Source organism: Loxodonta africana, chromosome 2 (assembly GCF_030014295.1).
Source record: "Loxodonta africana isolate mLoxAfr1 chromosome 2, mLoxAfr1.hap2, whole genome shotgun sequence".
Classification (NCBI taxonomy): domain Eukaryota; kingdom Metazoa; phylum Chordata; class Mammalia; order Proboscidea; family Elephantidae; genus Loxodonta; species Loxodonta africana.
In genome coordinates, this window is record NC_087343.1 from 133,000,386 (window position 1) to 133,017,961 (window position 17,576).

General features: G+C 40.6%; 1 protein-coding gene across 4 annotated transcripts in view; it reads left to right on the plus strand.

The window, feature by feature from the left end:
- The first annotated feature begins 4,147 nt into the window (after window positions 1–4,147).
- ZNF608 (zinc finger protein 608) overlaps window positions 4,148–17,576 on the plus strand; it is a 115,440-nt gene continuing 102,011 nt past the window's right edge. Inside the window, exons 1-2 of one of the 4 annotated variants that reach the window (XM_010590331.3) lie at window positions 4,148–4,436; window positions 7,731–8,825. In XM_010590331.3, the coding sequence (XP_010588633.1) occupies window positions 7,920–8,825 (906 nt within the window). In that variant the 5' untranslated portion in view covers window positions 4,148–4,436; window positions 7,731–7,919. Of the gene's footprint in view, window positions 4,437–5,833; window positions 8,826–17,576 lie in introns of those variants that run through there. The other 3 variants (XM_003404472.4, XM_010590341.3, XM_064275787.1) reach the window with 3 other exon arrangements.

Here is a 17,576-nt window from a genome sequence, read left to right on the forward strand (position 1 = left end):
TAAAATCATAGTAGCCTTAAATCAGACCATGTAAAGTTCATATCAGCTCAATTTGTATAAGCTAAACTGTGACACAGAGATCTGTCAAGACAGTCATTCTTTTCCCTCCGTTGGCTCCAGAGTCCCTTTATAAAACTTCCAAGGAGTTTAAGTTGAAGGTGAGCTAAATTATAGGGCATAGAAATGACCTGAAAAGTTAACACAAGGGTGTTTATACAAAGTATATAAATGTCCATATCCACAACACATCTACTGGAAATGTCCACTAGTCTTCTGTAACAGGATGAATACCACTGGTATCTTTCTTCCCTAGAAACACTTGGGAAAGACCTGAAATATTTCAGTGTGTCTGGTCTCTACTGTAACCTACATCTAAGAGCTTTATCTTGGTTTAGTGAAATTTCAGGATAATGAAAAGTGGCAAATGTTTGACCAAGGGCACTGTTGGTCTCTTTCGGGTGACAGTTATCTAGAGATGGATATTGTTAAAAGTACTCTACAGGAACTTAAAAATGCAGAGAAAGAGTTTTCTCCAGAAGTCCTTTATCAGGGCAGGAAGCTAGGACTTTGCCTGTAGGTGAAAGGATTGAAGGCCTTCTAGTGTTTGTGTGGGTGTTTAATAAATCAGCAACTCTACATTCCCTAGAAAACAGGACAGGTCACCTGCTCCCCTGCCTTGAGGCAGGCCTGTTCTTAAACAACTCCAAAAAGCCAGTCATCGTCTAGACAATTCCAACTCACAGGTATTAATCTTTCTCCACAATCTTCTTGGGTAGCAAGTAAGTTTCTCATTATGTCTAAATTAAGTTCCTTTTCTTTTATTCCAGGTAAGCCTTATTGTTCGTTACTTTGCTTTCTACTTTTTTTCCCCTTGGTCTTCAGTAGCTCTCCAAGCTGATGTTGGCACAGAATTTAGAAAAGCTAGGATTAGGTATAGACTCCCTTCCATGTTAACTGAAACCCAAGAAATTATTTCTGATTTTGAATATACCCCAAATTAAAAAAAGTAGGCACCAAAGAAAGGCCATCATACATTGTTACAGCTTGAACCCACCCCCCCATCCCACCCCCTGCCCCAGCATTGAGCTAGTCTGCCCTGAAAAAGGAGGACCTTCTTAATACTTTGTAAGTAACATAGCACTTGATCGTGGGACCCAGGGAAGAGGTGGTAGTGGTTATTGGAGGTGAGATGACTCCCTTTAACTGACCATTCTCATGCTCCTCCTGCCCCTCAATTCCTCAAAGACTCGTTTTCAGACTTTTTTCGTCTACCACATTTCTGAGTAGATATGCACTAAAATGTAAAATTACGAAGTGCACACAATTATACAAGAGTGCACTGGTATCATCAAGTATCTAGAAACCCTGGTGGCGTAGTGGTTACTAGTTCATCTGCCAACCAAAAGGTTGCCAGTTCAAATCCACCAGGCACTCCTTGGAAACCCCATGGGGCAGTTCTACTCTGTCCTGTAAGGTCACTATGAGTTGGAATCCACTTGACCTCAACAGAATTTTTTTTTTTTTTTAAATTAGTATGGAGAAAAGAGTGTTTCCTGTTACACAGATAAAACATTAAGATAAAACTTCTTCCTCAACAAATAAAGTAGAGCTTCCCAGCTCTATGAGCAGAGTAGCTCTGATTTTCAAAGCTGGTAGTTAATCACCTTAGTTTCAGTCATCAATTAGCAGATAGCCCTCTGATCTCTCTTGATTGGCCCCTTTGTCAAACAAAACAAACAGGAGCAAAGCCAGCATAACAACACCGGTTTATTCAAAAGTCTCCTGGAATAACTTTGAGGGGAGGAGATGGGGGTGGGGTGTAAATGGAGTATGGCTGTTTGGAATGGAAGGAACGTGCTTAAATTTATCAATATGTTGTGGGTTAAGCATGTGGTTCATTTCTGCCTAAATCTTCATTTTTGGCTAGTGGAGCTCATTAAAAAGGTTTAAGATTAGAACAGATTATTTCAGAATGAGGAAGCATAAATTTGTTTAGAGTTGTACTAAAACTGTGCTGCGGACTCTGTGATTTGCTTTTGCTAAGAAGCGAGTGTGTTTGAGGAGTGCTCACACTCTTCTCCAATTTTCTATGCCCTTTGAAATCCTATTGTTTTTAAGAGCTGACCATTGGTTTTTCCAAACTGTTATAGCATATGGGGTAGCCGTGGGCTCCCAAAGGCTGAAATGTAGTTGACACCCCAGGGACACAAAAGTGCTCAAGAGTGATCTGGTCTTAGGCGGAACCACTCTTCTAAAAGAAGAAAATTTTAAAATCACCACATGGTGTTGTCTTATTATTAATGGGACATAGGCAAATTGTAAAATCTGTACACTCAAAAACACAAAACATCAAAGCTAAAAAGGAGGATAAATGGATATCAGATATCTAATTTGCCCCATTTCATTTGTTAATGTACAGCTTTGATTTGAATACGAATTGATTTATGGAGATCTAAGCACTAATATAGATTGCATTCCTCCAGTTTATATACCTCAGTAAAGGGTGGAAACTGCTGTTTATTAGTTGCAGCATCTAATATAGTTCATCTGGGGTTGTGAAACAACTAATTGGCAATGTTTTTATGGACTAATATATTGAAAGCTAAAACATGAGTCAATAGCCATTACTTAAAACATGTGACATAAATATTTATATTGATCTACAAAGTCATCACTGAATGTTTAGATCATAAGCTATCTTCTGATAGTACTAATCCATGTTTATGTTTCTTTGACTCAGTTAAGACACATTCTTAAATTGTAATTGTCATGCAGAAATTACAATTCCAGTATGTCAGATTCTTAAAATTTGGCATAATGGTGTTTTTGATTGGATTCAGAGTGTCCTTTGGCTTCAGAATATCTATATTATGGTACCTAAAAATAAAGGAAAAAACAACAATGAAAAATTAAAAATAAAACATGTTCTAAAGACTATCTATATAAATACCTTAAAAATATTAGCTGTTACAGTGCAACGCCGAACTTATATTAACCTCTCTTATCCTCTGACCTCAGAGTCCCATTAACTTGCTGGTATTTGTCCTACAATAAATTCAACGAATTCTAAAATATTTCCGTATTCTTGCGGATTGACAGATGTAGCATTCAGAGGACTTGCAACCGCTGAAGACAGGGTTACAGATTTGGGGGAAGGGGAACTCTGACGATCAGTTTAAAAATACGGAGTGGGTTTGTTTAAGGGGTTAATCTTTCTAGTGTATTTATTTCCACAAATGGATTTTTGGAAAATGAGGCTAGCCCGAGGTGTTAATATGGTTACCTGGAAGCTTATTTTATTTTTTGGCGCCGCAAAGACCAGGTGGAAAAGATTTTTTTCTAATACCAGGGAAGAACAGTTCACACGGTGGTGGCTAGATGGTTGCCAGCGTTCACACTTCAGTGCTGGTAGACCAGAAGACTGGAAACAAAAGGGTTACTTGTTTCCTCACCACCGCCTTTACCCCCAGATCGATTTTTCTTATTTAATCAGTGAGTAAAAAAAGAGAGACAGAGAGGGGGAAAAAATTGCAGGAAGGGCAAAGTGGTGGGGGAGGGTTGAAAGCCAGGAGCTGCAGTACAGAAAATCAGTCCTGGGAGTTGCGCTGCCGAGTCCTTGGAACGAGGAAGGAAAGCCAGCAAAACGCTCCCAGTCATTTCCACACTGCTAGCCTGTCTTTTCTCCTCGCAACGCGCTAGTGTCTCATTTGGCTTCCCTCTGCCACCGAGCGATCACATACATTATTTCCCCCAAGATAACACAATCAAACTTGTATTTACCGACATCCTCTCCTCGCAGCCTGTTTGAGATTTGTTTTAATAAATAAGTGTTTCATGTGAATGATGTAGTAATTGAAACAGGCGCACTATTTTTTTTTTCTTTCCTTTCTCTTACTGCAGGAGGTTCCTCAACCCCAATCTGGTTGCAAAATAAAACGCTTTGTCTCCACAACCACCCCCCATCGCACCCCCACCCGCTCTCACTGTGTGTTTTATACGTGTGTATATCTCAACCCCCTACAGTAGCCAAGAGAAAGCAGCCACCCAATCAGAGAGCCCAGTTTCATAAAAGCTGCTCTCTGATTGGCCCGGTGCGAAAGGGCATTGGGAACAAAGAAAAGTCCCTTTCAGGTATAGACGCTGAGAGCTCCTTTTGCTCCACTCCCTCTGTGTGTGTGTTGTGTTTCAGTCCTGATTTCAGTGTTGCAGAACAAGCTTGTTGTGTGTGTGCACCAGGGGGACTTCTGTTTTCTTTTTTATTTTATTTTTATTTTTGCTTTTATAAAAAATACACGGGACGGTCTGTGACATTTGATGGTCCATCTTCTTTAATAATAAATTTGTTGAAGAGATTATAATTTCCAAAATAAAGCGGCTGCAACCAAACACATTCAATGCAGTTAGAAGGAAAAGGTCAACTCGATCCAATACAGACCGTAAGTACGGTTGCGTGGTGTGTCTCTATATAGCACTTAGCGGGGACTTCATGCAGGGGAATGTGCGAGTTTTATGCATTGAAATGAGGAACTAGTTACAGGGTTTGGCTTTTGCATTTAGAACAACAACCCAAGAAGGGTGAATTTAATTCAGTGGAGGGTGAAGTATTTGTAACTTCTTCACACAAATTAAGCTTGACTGGGCACTCGGGGTAACTTAGAGTAAATTACCTCTTGGGCTTTAATCCAAAGGAGAATAAAAGTGACACAATTACATATCCTGCTCTGCAGTGTCCATTCTCCAGCTCACCTCACCACCTCCCTCTGCTATCCTTGGAGGGCAGACCCCCTTCCAAACCGAACCAGGGAAATGGGGGCAGGGGCAGAACAAGCCGATTTCCGTCGCCTGTCACAGCCTAGTGTCCAATAATTTAATATTAAATAAGGGAATAGCCACCCATGACATGTAATGGTTATAATTACCATTTTCCACCTCCTTAAAAAAGCTAGTAGCGAAAACACCATGGGGGGGGGAAGCCCCACCCAACCCAAACAAACCCACAAATAGTAACAATGGTGTGTTTATTACAGGATCTGGATGGGAGCTAGCAAAATGTTTTTCTTTGTGTAATACATGAGGGGTCCCTAAAATCCAAGTGGCTCGGAGGTACCCCCCTCCCCCACAGGCGTCCCAGTCCCAAGCCCCTGGGAAAGCCGACAAATTGGAGATAAGTTGAGGAAAGGTTTATAAGGTGTTTCTTTAAAACATCTGCTTTGCTCTTGTGTTCATTACATTTCACTCCCTCCTAACTTCCGAGATCCTAGATCTCCGAGAAATGTTTCACATTCATAACTTGTAGCTGTGCCCACTGTAGGGGGGAGGCGGAGGTGGGGGGGGGGCTGTGTGCAAGGGGAGGGGAGAGACCTTCAGCTTTTTTTTAAAGACCAGATCAGTATTTTCTTGATACGCTTGTCACCATTTTTGTTCTCACGACAACCAGTTGAGCCCTTGATCCTCACGTGATGTGAAAGGCTTGCACTGTAACAAAATCGCTCCTTTTAGATGGTTGGTTGTTGCTAACTCGCCCATCCCCCTCTCCCAGCCCCGACATTTCCAGCAAAGCGACTCTCCACTTCCAATCCATCAACAATTCATTACAGCTTTTAGCTTCCAAACGCCAGCTAATTAAAAATACTAAGCCAAGCTCCGAGGCCATCTGACTAAACACAGGAGGGGGAGGGCGAGACAAGGAGAGAAAAATAAATAAGAGGGAGACGCACCGTTTGCTGCGACTATCAGGGGGAAAATCTGTCCTGAAAAAGGTCGCCTTAAAAAAAAAAATCTTTTTTTTTTTTTTTTTTTTACTCTAATTATCGAATTACCACATGACCTGATTGGCTTGAGCGACCGCGAATTTTTTTCCCCTCCGGGACTATGCTAGGAACTCGGTTCCTTTTTTTTATAACAACATAAGACAGGAAAACATCACATCCTTTAGGGTTAGAAAACTGAACCAATTTAAACGCCGTTATTCTCCCCACCCCAACGACCCCCGCCCCGAGCGAATGCTGTTATAACTGGTTTATCACTGCTCCCCTCCCCCTCCACACCTTTCTTTTTCTCCTCTTACCCAGCTTCTCATACCACCCTTTCTTCCTTTTCCTCCTCCTCCCGTCCTCCTTCCCCCTCCTTTTCTCTTAAGTTAGTTCAAGAAATCAAATCTGTCTGGACGGGCGGAAAAATGCCACTTCCCGACTAGCAGGCGGAATCCAGCCCAGATTTTCAGTCCTTTCTGCTTCTTCTTTCTTCCCTTTCACTAATTTATCCCGATGTTAGCACATTCTGTCTTGTTACTAGCGGACGCCTGTAGGTTTGCTACATGGGATCATTACTTACTGATCACGGTGACTCTGAAGTCTGGAACTGAAGGCGGAATGAGAAGTTGGGAAAACTTTTTTCTCTAAGCTCTCTCTCTTTTTTAAAACTATTATTCTCGATGCTTGTTAAGAGGAAAAAAAGCCCTTGGTGCTTCTGTTGTGAATGTGAAACATTATCTTCCAGCTGTACAGTGACACATTTTTTTAAGGAGAAAAGGACTCCTGATCTGTTTGCCAAAAGGGGGGTGGGGAGGTGGAATAATGTTATCGAGTGATTATTCTGGCTGAGATGTGTTATTTGGTTTCTTCCTTCTTGATCATTTGGTGTTTAAGTAAAATGAGGCACAGGCTTGTTTGCCGAGTGGAGTGGGAAAGGCATTTTGATTTGCTGGCCTAATTAAAATATGATAAAGGATTAAAGGTAAGCGATGTCTGTGTGTGTGCGTATGTATATTTATTATTATTTTTTTCTTGACAATCAACTGTTAAAAGGGGGCTGATCCCTTTAAAAACCGTTTTAACTGATCTTTGTCAAACACACGCTCATTTGCGGTCATTGAGGCCACCTTGGCGCAGATCACTTAAAGTGTATGTCTTAATCAGTTTCCTGTACAGTCAGCACCATATTTAACAGACTGAGCAATTCTGTGACCTAGGAATATGGTAGAATTGTTTAGATGTATTTTTTTTTTCTCTCAAAAGGCAGATGTTTAACCTTTTATTTAACACTGTCTTTTCCACAGAGAAATGCTCTTAAAGACGTGTGTGTATTTCAAAATCTTTGTAAACTGTATGGGGAAAAGAGGATGGGAGGGAGTTGTGTGTATGTGGTGGGGGTATACTGGTCGTTTTTTCTGTTCCTTACTGGGAACAAAAACCAGATTGCCCAGACAATTTGTAAGAAGTAATAAAATTAGAAATAAGGAAAATTTAGGCAGCGGCATTTTCAAAACTAGCCTTAGAGAACTTCCATGGTCTGGTCTTTTAAATGGCAAGATCTAGGAGATGTTTAGGGATGTTTAAAACCGTGTTCCTCACTGTCTTCTAAGTATTCAGGCTGTGTTTCTGGGGTTGAGATATCACATGTGCTAGATAAAAATCCTAAACTCTTTTTTTTTAAACCTCTTTGAACTTGAATCAGGTCCTTAGACAGTTTAATGCTTTTTAAAAAGTGATTCTCTTTGTGTTGTTGATAAAGGGATTTTCTTTTTAGCTACTGTAAGATGCTTACTGCCATGGGTATGTTTTTGGGGTTTGGTTATTTTCCTTTAAACCTGATATTGGACTGTGGAGACAATACATGAGCCACTTTACTCCTCATCCTTCCCTGTACCCCTTACTGACTCCCCAGTATTAATCGTTTTTTATTCTGGTAACACCCAGACAAGAAATATTCGACTTTTCCCCCCTTCACAGGAAAAGGTGGACCTGGACTGAAGGGTGTAAAATCCCTGGACACATTCCTGGGGCAGGAAAAAGAAGAGGAAGATTAGAAGATTCTTTTTTTTTTTTTTCTTTAAGAGAGCCCAGCGGAGCTAAACGAATGTCCCCTCATCTCCAAAGGAAAGTTCATCGGATTTTTATTCTAGAGAGCTCATCTTCAGGATGTCAGTGAACATTTCTACTGCAGGAAAAGGTGTGGATCCAAATACGGTTGATACTTATGACAGTGGCGATGATTGGGAAATCGGGGTTGGAAATTTAATAATTGATTTGGACGCTGATTTGGAGAAGGACAGACAGAAATTTGAGATGAATAATTCCACCAACACCACTAGCAGCAGCAACTCTAAGGATTGTGGAGGTCTGGCCTCCAGTGGGGCAGGTACTACCACAGCCTTAGCTGATGGCCTAAAATTTGCTTCTGTTCAGCCCTCTGCTCCCCAGGGGAATTCACACAAAGAGACCAGCAAATCAAAAGTGAAAAGGAGTAAAACTTCTAAGGATGCTAATAAATCTCTGCCTTCTGCTGCCTTGTATGGGATTCCCGAGATCAGCAGCACTGGCAAGAGGCAGGAAGTCCAAGGGCGCCCTGGAGAGGCAACTGGCATGAATTCAGCACTGGGTCAAAGTGTGAGCAGTGGCGGCGGCGGCAACCCAAACAGCAATAGTACCAGCACCGGCACCTCCGCTGTCACCGCGGGGGCAGCCTCCTGTGGGAAAAGCAAAGAGGAGAAGCCAGGTAAAAGCCAGAGCAGCCGAGGAGCCAAACGGGATAAGGATGCGGGGAAATCCAGGAAGGACAAGCACGACCTGCTTCAGGGCCACCAGAATGGCAGTGGCGGCCAGGCCCCCTCCGGGGGGCACCTCTATGGCTTTGGGGCCAAGAGCAATGGAGGTGGCACGAGCCCCTTCCACTGCGGGGGCACTGGGAGTGGCAGCGTCGGCGCTGCAGGGGAAGTTAGCAAAAGTTCCCCGGATTCAGGGCTCATGGGAAACTCTATGTTGGTAAAGAAGGAAGAGGAGGAGGAAGAGAGCCACAGGCGAATCAAGAAACTGAAAACTGAGAAGGTAGGATAAAATCGCCTTCCTAGATCTCCCACTTTCCTCTTTGTGTGCATTTGTGTGGGTGTGTTGGGGGGTGTGCCTCTGTGTGCCTTACATTTCTTACTCCTGCTTTCTGGTTCTCTGTGAAATTTCTGTTATATGTATCCTTTACATTAAAATTTGGTATGGGAGAGCTTCCTTGTGTGCAGTGTTTGGCTCTTGCTTCTACTTCTGCTGCTGCTGCTTTGTGGTGTTAGTGTTTTGAGTCCCCAGGTGGGAGGGACTGAGTGCTCTTAGGACAAGTCCCTTTTGCTCTGCACATGGGCAGCCAGGCCAGTCAGCTAGATGTGGTATGCTTTTAATAGAAAACCTGCTCATGGACCCGCTTGACTCTTGTCCTGGTTTCTCCCCTGAGGATAACTGTCTTCTGTTTTAATTTACACATCCTAGTATTTCTGGTAATGTGTCCTTAGGTGCAGGGTTCACATTCCCTCCCTGGAGAGGTACGTGGAGGATTCTTGTCTGCACTCCAGCTTCAGCCTATCCTCGACCCACTTCTTTCTCCAAAATAGCTCTGTCAAAGGATACCCTTGGATGGGTTCCTGTTATTGGTCCCGAGTCAAACCCCAACCTTGGTGTCCTTGGGTCATTGGTTTCAAAACTGTGCGTAAAGATTGGAATGCTTTTGGTGGCTGCTAGGGTTCTACACTTGTTCCCTCGCCCAGTTCTTAGCTGGAGATTTAAGAGCGTTATCACTCTTTGGATCACTCTGGGGCTAGATAGCTTGGGTTTCTGGTTTGCCTGGGGAGCTGAAAGGTTGGCAAGAAAAGCGAAATAGACTTGGTGTTCCTGAAATGTGAAAACATAACCCAAGGGGATGTGAGTGGTAATAGTAAAGTGGAACGCTAGAATTATGTGTTGCGTTTGAGCAATCTGAACCCTTCCTGCCATCTTTGCCATTACTTTAAAATCTTTAGTCTATAGTTAGACACTGCCTTTGATAAACTGTTCCAGTGTTTTGTTGCTCAGGGATGGAGGCCTGTCTTACTGGTCTAGTTATTGCTGTGCATTGAGTAATGCCTGGGAACAGAAAGTGCTCTGTCCACCAGACAGGTCGGAAGAGAGCTGGGGGTGTGACTGATGTTTCTATAAAATTACCCCTTAGATTAATTCTACAGGTTGTGCCTTGCAGAAGCAAAATTTATATCCTGATGTGGTTTGTGGCGTGGTTATTTGGAAATATGCTTATTAAATAATTTGATTTTTGCTCTTTCTGACTTGATCAGAATTATAAGCGGCAATAATGTGTTTGGGTAGTTATTTCTGAGTAAAATTATTTACAGTTCTCGCTCTCTATATATATACACATACATATGTATGTATTTGTGTTCAGATCTTAAGTTGGAGTACAGGAATAAAGTTTTGATATCGTGATTTTAGAAGTTTATGAAGGTAACAATTAAGGTAGAGATAAAGCAGAAAGTCCGAAAGCCTCTGAACTCTTCTTTTGTGCATACCCCCTTGGTCAGACAGTATTTTAATTGATGAGCTTAAAAGAATTTTTAAAAATCCCACGTTTCAATTTTTATGTTTAAATGTATAGTTCCACATAATTTCTGTTAAAAGGCATTCTGAAGTCTTTTTATTAACTTAGTACAGTAGGGCATTTACTTTTTGTTGCCAATCGTCTTCAAATTGCAGTTCTAATCTGCTTTAACTATCTAGATGAATTGCCCTAATCCAGTGCGCACAATGGCTGTGGTTAAGGAGTCAGGGCCATTTGATTGGATTCACTGGCTGCCTGGAATGTGGGAGGTACTGCCCTTTTGCATTCTCCTTAGCCTTTTAATCTTCCAGCCAAATGTTCACATTCAACAATTTTGTTTAGCTGGCAATCGGAACATTTCAGTATTTCAAAGGCTGCTGTCATGGCAACTGAGATTAGAGCATGGTGTCGGTTCTTCAGTTTTTGTGTCCTTTTCACGTTCCAGCCACAGAGGAAACTAGGTGAAGAATGGAAGAATTAAATTATTCATATACATGAAACTCATCTTCAGTCCGAGCAGTATACATGTAATAATATGAATTACATAAATGAAGAGCAAACAAGTCATGGTGGGTCTGGGGTGGAGGAGGGGAGAGGGAGTGGACTAGCGCGTTGCCTTTAGATTTGCTCCTGGCCCCTGTGGCCAGAGGAAGCTGCACTTCCAACAACAGCCTTTGGTGTTGGTACAGGCGGCCTTTGGGGATGGCATCGAGGGCCTTGAATCCCACAGGCTTGACCATTCTCTGTTGGGCGTTGCCTCAGGATTTTAAACAGTATTCCTTAGGACTCCTCTCCCTAACACCCCCCGCCCCCCAAATCCCCAAAAGGCTTCTCTTAAGAATGCTTTTATTCTTGGCACACAGAAATGTCCTTGTCTGAATGCCACCCAAGGAAGTAACTAATTCCACTAACTCAGGGTTGTGTAAAATTAGACCTTAGTTTAGAAAATACTTCCTAATGATGTGAGAATACCTATCAGGAAGTAAAGATTTAGTAGAACAAGCTTTACCTGACAAAATATTTCAACAGGAGGCGTCTTTAAGAAAGGTTTCTTTTGGGCATATTATGCAGTGTTTTAATTTAAACCTTTCTTGACTTTCCGGGTTTATGAAGAGTAAGTGCCTTAAAAGAGAAGATGACTAATTTTCAGCAATCAGATGTGGCTTATGAAGGGCCAAATGTGAAAACCAAAAACCTGTATGTGTGTGTGCATTTCTTTTTTTCCCTGTTGGAAGGTTCACAGGAGACTCATAAGACTAGCTGTCACTGGTTAATTTTCACAGCATGCTTAAATGTCTATTTTTGGTCTGTTTGCTCTGTTTCTTCGCTACACAAAGTCATGTAAAACATGATAAATTGGACCTTATGAAACTTAATTAAATCAATGAGTGTTCTACTCCTTTATGTGGAAACCACAAGTATGTTGTAAAAGTTGCCACTCCCTTAATACGTGAACAAAATCAAAACATGCCATAATTCTAAGATGTTTGAGCTATATTTCTATAGCCTGTTTTGTGGTTAAGCCACCAGTGACATGTCTGAATAAGTAGATTTGATGGGTTGGCTTTTGGTTGTTAAAACCTGCTTCTCCTCCTCCCCCCTCCTTTCTTTTGAAGCCTAATAGCCTTGTATTGAGGCGCTTCTTCATGTATCCTCCTTAGCAGTCTTACATCAGACATGGAGGCATTCAGCTGGGCTAAACAGTTATATAGAGTACATGGGTTTATTTGATTGTGGGAAAACTTGAAAATACATAGAAAAATTCTTAAGAAACGGCTGATACTTAAGTAGAAACGAAGGCACGGGAGGTCTTAACAGTTGTGTCTTATGGTTCTAATTACTCAGTAAATACTCTGAAGAAAAGGCTTATTTCATTAATATCATATTACTTTCATTGAGATGGTCCTTGACATCCTAAAGCTGCTATCTGCAGATGAACCCATGTGTAAAGGATATCATTCATTTCATTTTTTTTTTTTTTTCTCTTACAGAAGTGTTTATACACTTCACTAGGGAATTCTGGTGCATTTTCTAAGTGAGTGTGAGCAGCTTAAGAACATATTTTGATTAATGAGTTTTCTGGTTGTTGATATGCTTTTTTAAAAAAATATAGTGCCTCCTACAAACTCAGCTTAGTGAGTGCAGTTTATCTACTATGAAGTAAAAGGGCAGAAAGGTCACTTGCTATAATTAAAGAACAAAGTCCATTGTTGTCCGACAGCAAACTGTTTTGAAAGCTACATAAGGGATTTAGCTGTTAAAATCTTTGGTAACTAAGGGTGGCTCCCAGTCAGCATTGATCCAGCTCCTTACTTTTCTATAGGTTTCCTTGGAGGGTGACAGGGCTTTTTGAGGTGGGTGCAGAGGGGATGCCCTTTCCCCAAGGAAGTTTTCTGTGAGAACGCATGGAACTTGGAGTATTTGTGTGAACAGGCCTATAACTGAATTTTTTTTCTTTGTCTAGCATTTAAAATCTTTTGGGTTTCCTGAAGAGATTAAAAACACATACACACACAACTGATCAAGATGGTGTATAAGGAGATAAGCAATGTTTAGCAACTTTTAATAACTTTGTCAATAGTCTGTAAAAAAAAAAAAGGGAGGGGGGAAGGGATTGATTGCCTAAATGTCATGAGGTTAAGAATGCTCTTCAAGTGAAATTGCTTGGCTGCAAGGTTGTTTTAATTAGAGTGTTATAAAGACTTACTTTTCCTAAGCAGCATTTTATAGTTAGTAAATGAAATGTATGTCCAAAGTGCTAAGCAGAAATCTCCCTAACCACAGAGGTGTTCAATAACCAGATTCAAACAACATGGAAAGTACCATCTGTTCTTCGTTTTCAGCATGAAAAGCAGGGATTGAATGGTGGAGATTTGCTCCAATTTTGACTGTGTCTGTGTGTGTATGTTTTTTTTAATTTAAAAAAGTTCACCTGGAACTTCACAGAAACTTCAGATTGCAGTAATATGAGCAACACTGCGAAAACACATGTTCCTACGTTTATTTTAACCAGTTCCACTTTTATTTAAAAGATTTCCAGAAGCCAAGCCATTGAACACTTCATAATGGTTATTCAGTTCCTGCAGGCAATCACAATGAGGGGTCAGTTCTTCAAAGATCTAACTATTTAGTCAGTACCTGAATTATTCTGTCAGTTTTTCCCCTGGAGGCAAGGGGGGGAAAGAGCTCTCACAGGCTAACTCTGGTCAGCGCTTATCAGTTAATCTAATTGTATGTGCTAGTGCCTTGGACTGGTGTTTACTATATATAGACCTTGCTCTTCTTGCTCAGAGCTGTAGTGTAAGATTGTTGATAATGAGGAAAATACTCTTTCAGCAATAACTTTTCAGTCCCTGACTTCTAAACGCTAAAATTCGTGGTTCTGGATTTAGTAAGAGCCCTGGGTAAAACATTATCCGGCCTTTGTTTGAGGTCTTTTATTGAAGCTAATGACTGGGCTTGTGCCTCCCTGAGATAAATGACATTATCTCTGAGTGGGCTGACAGGAAACAGACATGTTAATGGTGAAGCTGCGGGGAGGATCTGCTCCGGTTCTGACAAAAGAGTCGAGAAGGGACCCCTGGTTGTGGTCATTAACACATAATGCATTTTTGCTCTTCCTAAGAGGCCCTTGATAATTGGAAAGCTATTTTAGCCACAAGCACTTAAATCATAAATCTACTACTCCTAGTTCCTTTGCATTCTTAAAAGTAACAAAGTAATGTGTTTTTTGTTAACAAGTGTGTGATCTGGCTTTTTAAAATCGTGACAGTTCTAGGACTTTTTATTAGATGGGATCTTTGTCTTTCGTCATTGCTCAGTCATCCCTCTGTTTTAATTTAGTGGAAAAATGGGTCCAAAACCTAAAAAGGAGTCATTTTTATACCTGAAGATGTTGCATGTGAGTGTGGGTACTATATATTTTTTGTAAGTTAGGTAAGAGATTTTTGCTCAGTGATTTGAATGTGATGAAACCTGCCTTTTGAAGTGTATGTTTAAAAAAAGTCATGGGTGTAATTGAGTTTCAATGCAGTTTAAACTCTGCTTCATGAACGAAGATAATTGCCATGTTGAACACACTCTAGAGGTGTAGAGGAGGTGGAAGGATCATGTTATTTTATTCTTTAATATTAAGCACTGGAAGTTTTTTCATGGTAATTACTCTAGCACAACATAGTTTTCATTGCCAGTACTCTGAACTTGCCAGTGATCTGAACATGAAGGGTTTTGTTTGAATACTAAAGAGTTTATTCCTAAATTACTTGTATAGCTCTCCTGTTTAAAAATGGAAGCCAGAATAAGGAAATCCTGGGCTAACCCTGTTATTGACGTCTTAGTGGAAATAAACCTTCCTTCACTAGGATTGTTCTCAGTTAATGATAATAGTACCCTCTTTGTCTCTACTTCATTTAAGATTTTAGGGGAAAGAGAATAGGTGTGATCCCTGCCACAGGAATGACTTGGGTCATCATTATAGATTAATAGTATAAGAATCATACTGGTGCCCTCTAACTCTGGCATTTCATAGATGTGTGTATATAAATGCTGTAATTGCATATTTAGATGCTCGCTTGGGAATTGGTTGGGGGTATTTAGTTAGTATGGGCTTTCATATCTTTATTAAATAAGATGTCACTGTTGATTTTAAGTTCTAATCTGCTGCGTGGTAAATGAGCTCCTGAGTCTCTAATTCTCTCTCTGGGCTGAAGTTTCACTAGCGTCTACTTGCTCTTTTTATTTAAGCAAAAGGTTTTGGCAATCGGAACAAAGGCTTTGCAACTGGGTGAAAGATCGTTAAAACTCTTCCTAGTAGATTGACCAGCAGTTGGGCTGTTGTAATGTTATTCTGAGAGCTCAGAGGATATTCTAGAGGGTGAGACTGGCACTTTGCTCCTAAAGCTAACTTCTGCATATTTGCTAAATATGGGTAAGAAATATCTTTGGTAATGTATTAAAAGAAGTTACGGGTTTTGCCTGAAAAACCGAAATGATCACAAAGCAAATACTTCTTACATTTGCATAGGTTACTGTGGGCCTTGAACTATGTGGACCTCATCTGGTATTCAGAAGGCACCCACCCCAGTGAAGCTAAATGAAAATTAAAAACAAACAAAAAAAAGGAATTATAATAGTGAATTCAAAGTGAAGAATGTTTCTAGTAGAAGAAATGGGTTAGAAATGATTACTAAATACTACTGTTGATTTTTCAATGCTATTTCCTTTTCTTTCTCATCCCTCCCTTTGCCCCCCTCTCCGCTAGCCCCAGTTTGATTATTATTCACTGTGACTATCCTAGCTCAACCACTGAGCTTTTTGCCTCCTGGGAATCCTCATTGTCAGCTAGCAACTTAAGAAAAATGTGCCTACAGGGACATTTAGGCATATTCCAATAATGCCATGTGAATGCAGCTTTTACAGTTTAAAGAAGCAAATAAAAATATATTGATTACATTTTGTGTTGTACATAGTGATTTTAGAAAGCAGATATTTAGGTTGTGGACTTGGCTTATTGTGTTAACCGGAGAGCAGATGGCATGGTGCCACAGACGTATAATTTTACTTAAAGGAACTTTTAAGGTTTTGATGTGTTTTCTTTTCCTCTTATTTCCCTGATGGCTTCCTTTTATTGAAGGGTAACTTAAGGAGACCTGGTAGCAATTTTACTGCCTTCCCTTGACAGTTTGAAATAATAGCTTGTTCTTTGGTTGTACTGATCTTCTACCAGTCAACTTGATTCTGGTTTTCGTCATGTGGCAGTGAATTAAAAACAAAACAAAACAAAGTGTTTGTACTATGTTTTAAGAAATAGATTCTTTTATATGCTTCAATTAGCAACAGAGAAGACTAAGTTCCAATTGGTCACACTTTCCTAAACTCCTAGAAGTCACTGTTCCATTCTTTTGATTAAAGAAAACTCTGGGTTTGGTTTCTCAGGAAAGCACATCTGGACTTCTGGTTGCTTTGGGTACAACCTTTTGTCTTTCACATTAGTCACTGATGGTTCAAAGGTTGTGTTTAAGTTATTCCTAGTTAGGTCAGCAAGCTTTCCCCATTTCCCTTTTTTTGTTTGCTACACCAGTCATGAATGACAAGAATTCAGTTAGGATAAAAGTATTATTTGTTTCTATGCCTAGTTTTTACAGTTCTCCCCATTCTTCACCTAAAACAGCATGAGGATGAGTTGGAAAGCATCTTCTAACTTTTTTTTTGCAAAGTGTACATAGCCAGACCAGATTGCTTTTGGATTTCCTGTCACCTCCTTGGCTGATTTTATGGATGGCTCATGTTAAAAGCAACAATAATGTTTGAATTGGAAAGACTGGAGCCTTGGGTTTTCATTCTTCATGGAGAACTGTTTATTTGTGTGTGGTTCACCACAGTACATGGATAATGCTATCAAATCTGTGCTTTATTATAGGCTTATGACTATCGCAGCAACACTTTAGTTATGTGTTTCTGCATTTTATTTCTTTGCCAACTCTTTTGTGATGGAATGAAATTAGAACTGAATCTTAGCAGCGAAGGGGAAAATAGACACAACAAATAGAAATTGTCCCTTGAGCCAGTTTGGAAGTAAGCAGTGGTGACGGGTTTAAAAAAAAAAAAAAAAAAATTTTTCCAAATGACGTGAAATACACAGGAAAGTGCTTCAATATAACTTTTTTTGTGAAGATACGTGAAAGGTGAGCTGAACACTTTGACAAATGGAGGCTGCTCCAACAACTAGACTTTATCCCACGTGTTGTTTCACATCTTAAATAACCGAATGAAAAGAAATTCGCATTCCCAAATCTTTAAGCTGCTCCGGAGGTGGAATTTGAGTTAAGTAATATTGTTTGCTTCTGCTCCCCAAAGGGAAAAGCAAGATTTTATAACGGAGCAACTGAGCCTTTCCGCATCAAACTCCATTTGGCCAATTGTCTCCATTTACATTCCTTGCCCAAATCCTTCACCAGCCTTTCCCATGATGCCGCAGCAGATGCCAGACACTGAAGTAGAAAGCCAGCAGCTGTTTCCGTTACTCCATTGCTGTATTAGCCTCCACGATCAGCTCTTTTTCTTTCCCCTCCCCCTACTTTAAAAATAAAGAAACCGTTTCTCCCTTTGACTTCTGTATCATCCAGTTTAGCAGTCTGCAAGTCTTATATCTTATCGGTACCACTGGTGTCTCCAGAAAGCCCGTTTGTTTGCTGCAATGGTACAGCTGGAAAGCGCAGGGTCACCGGGGG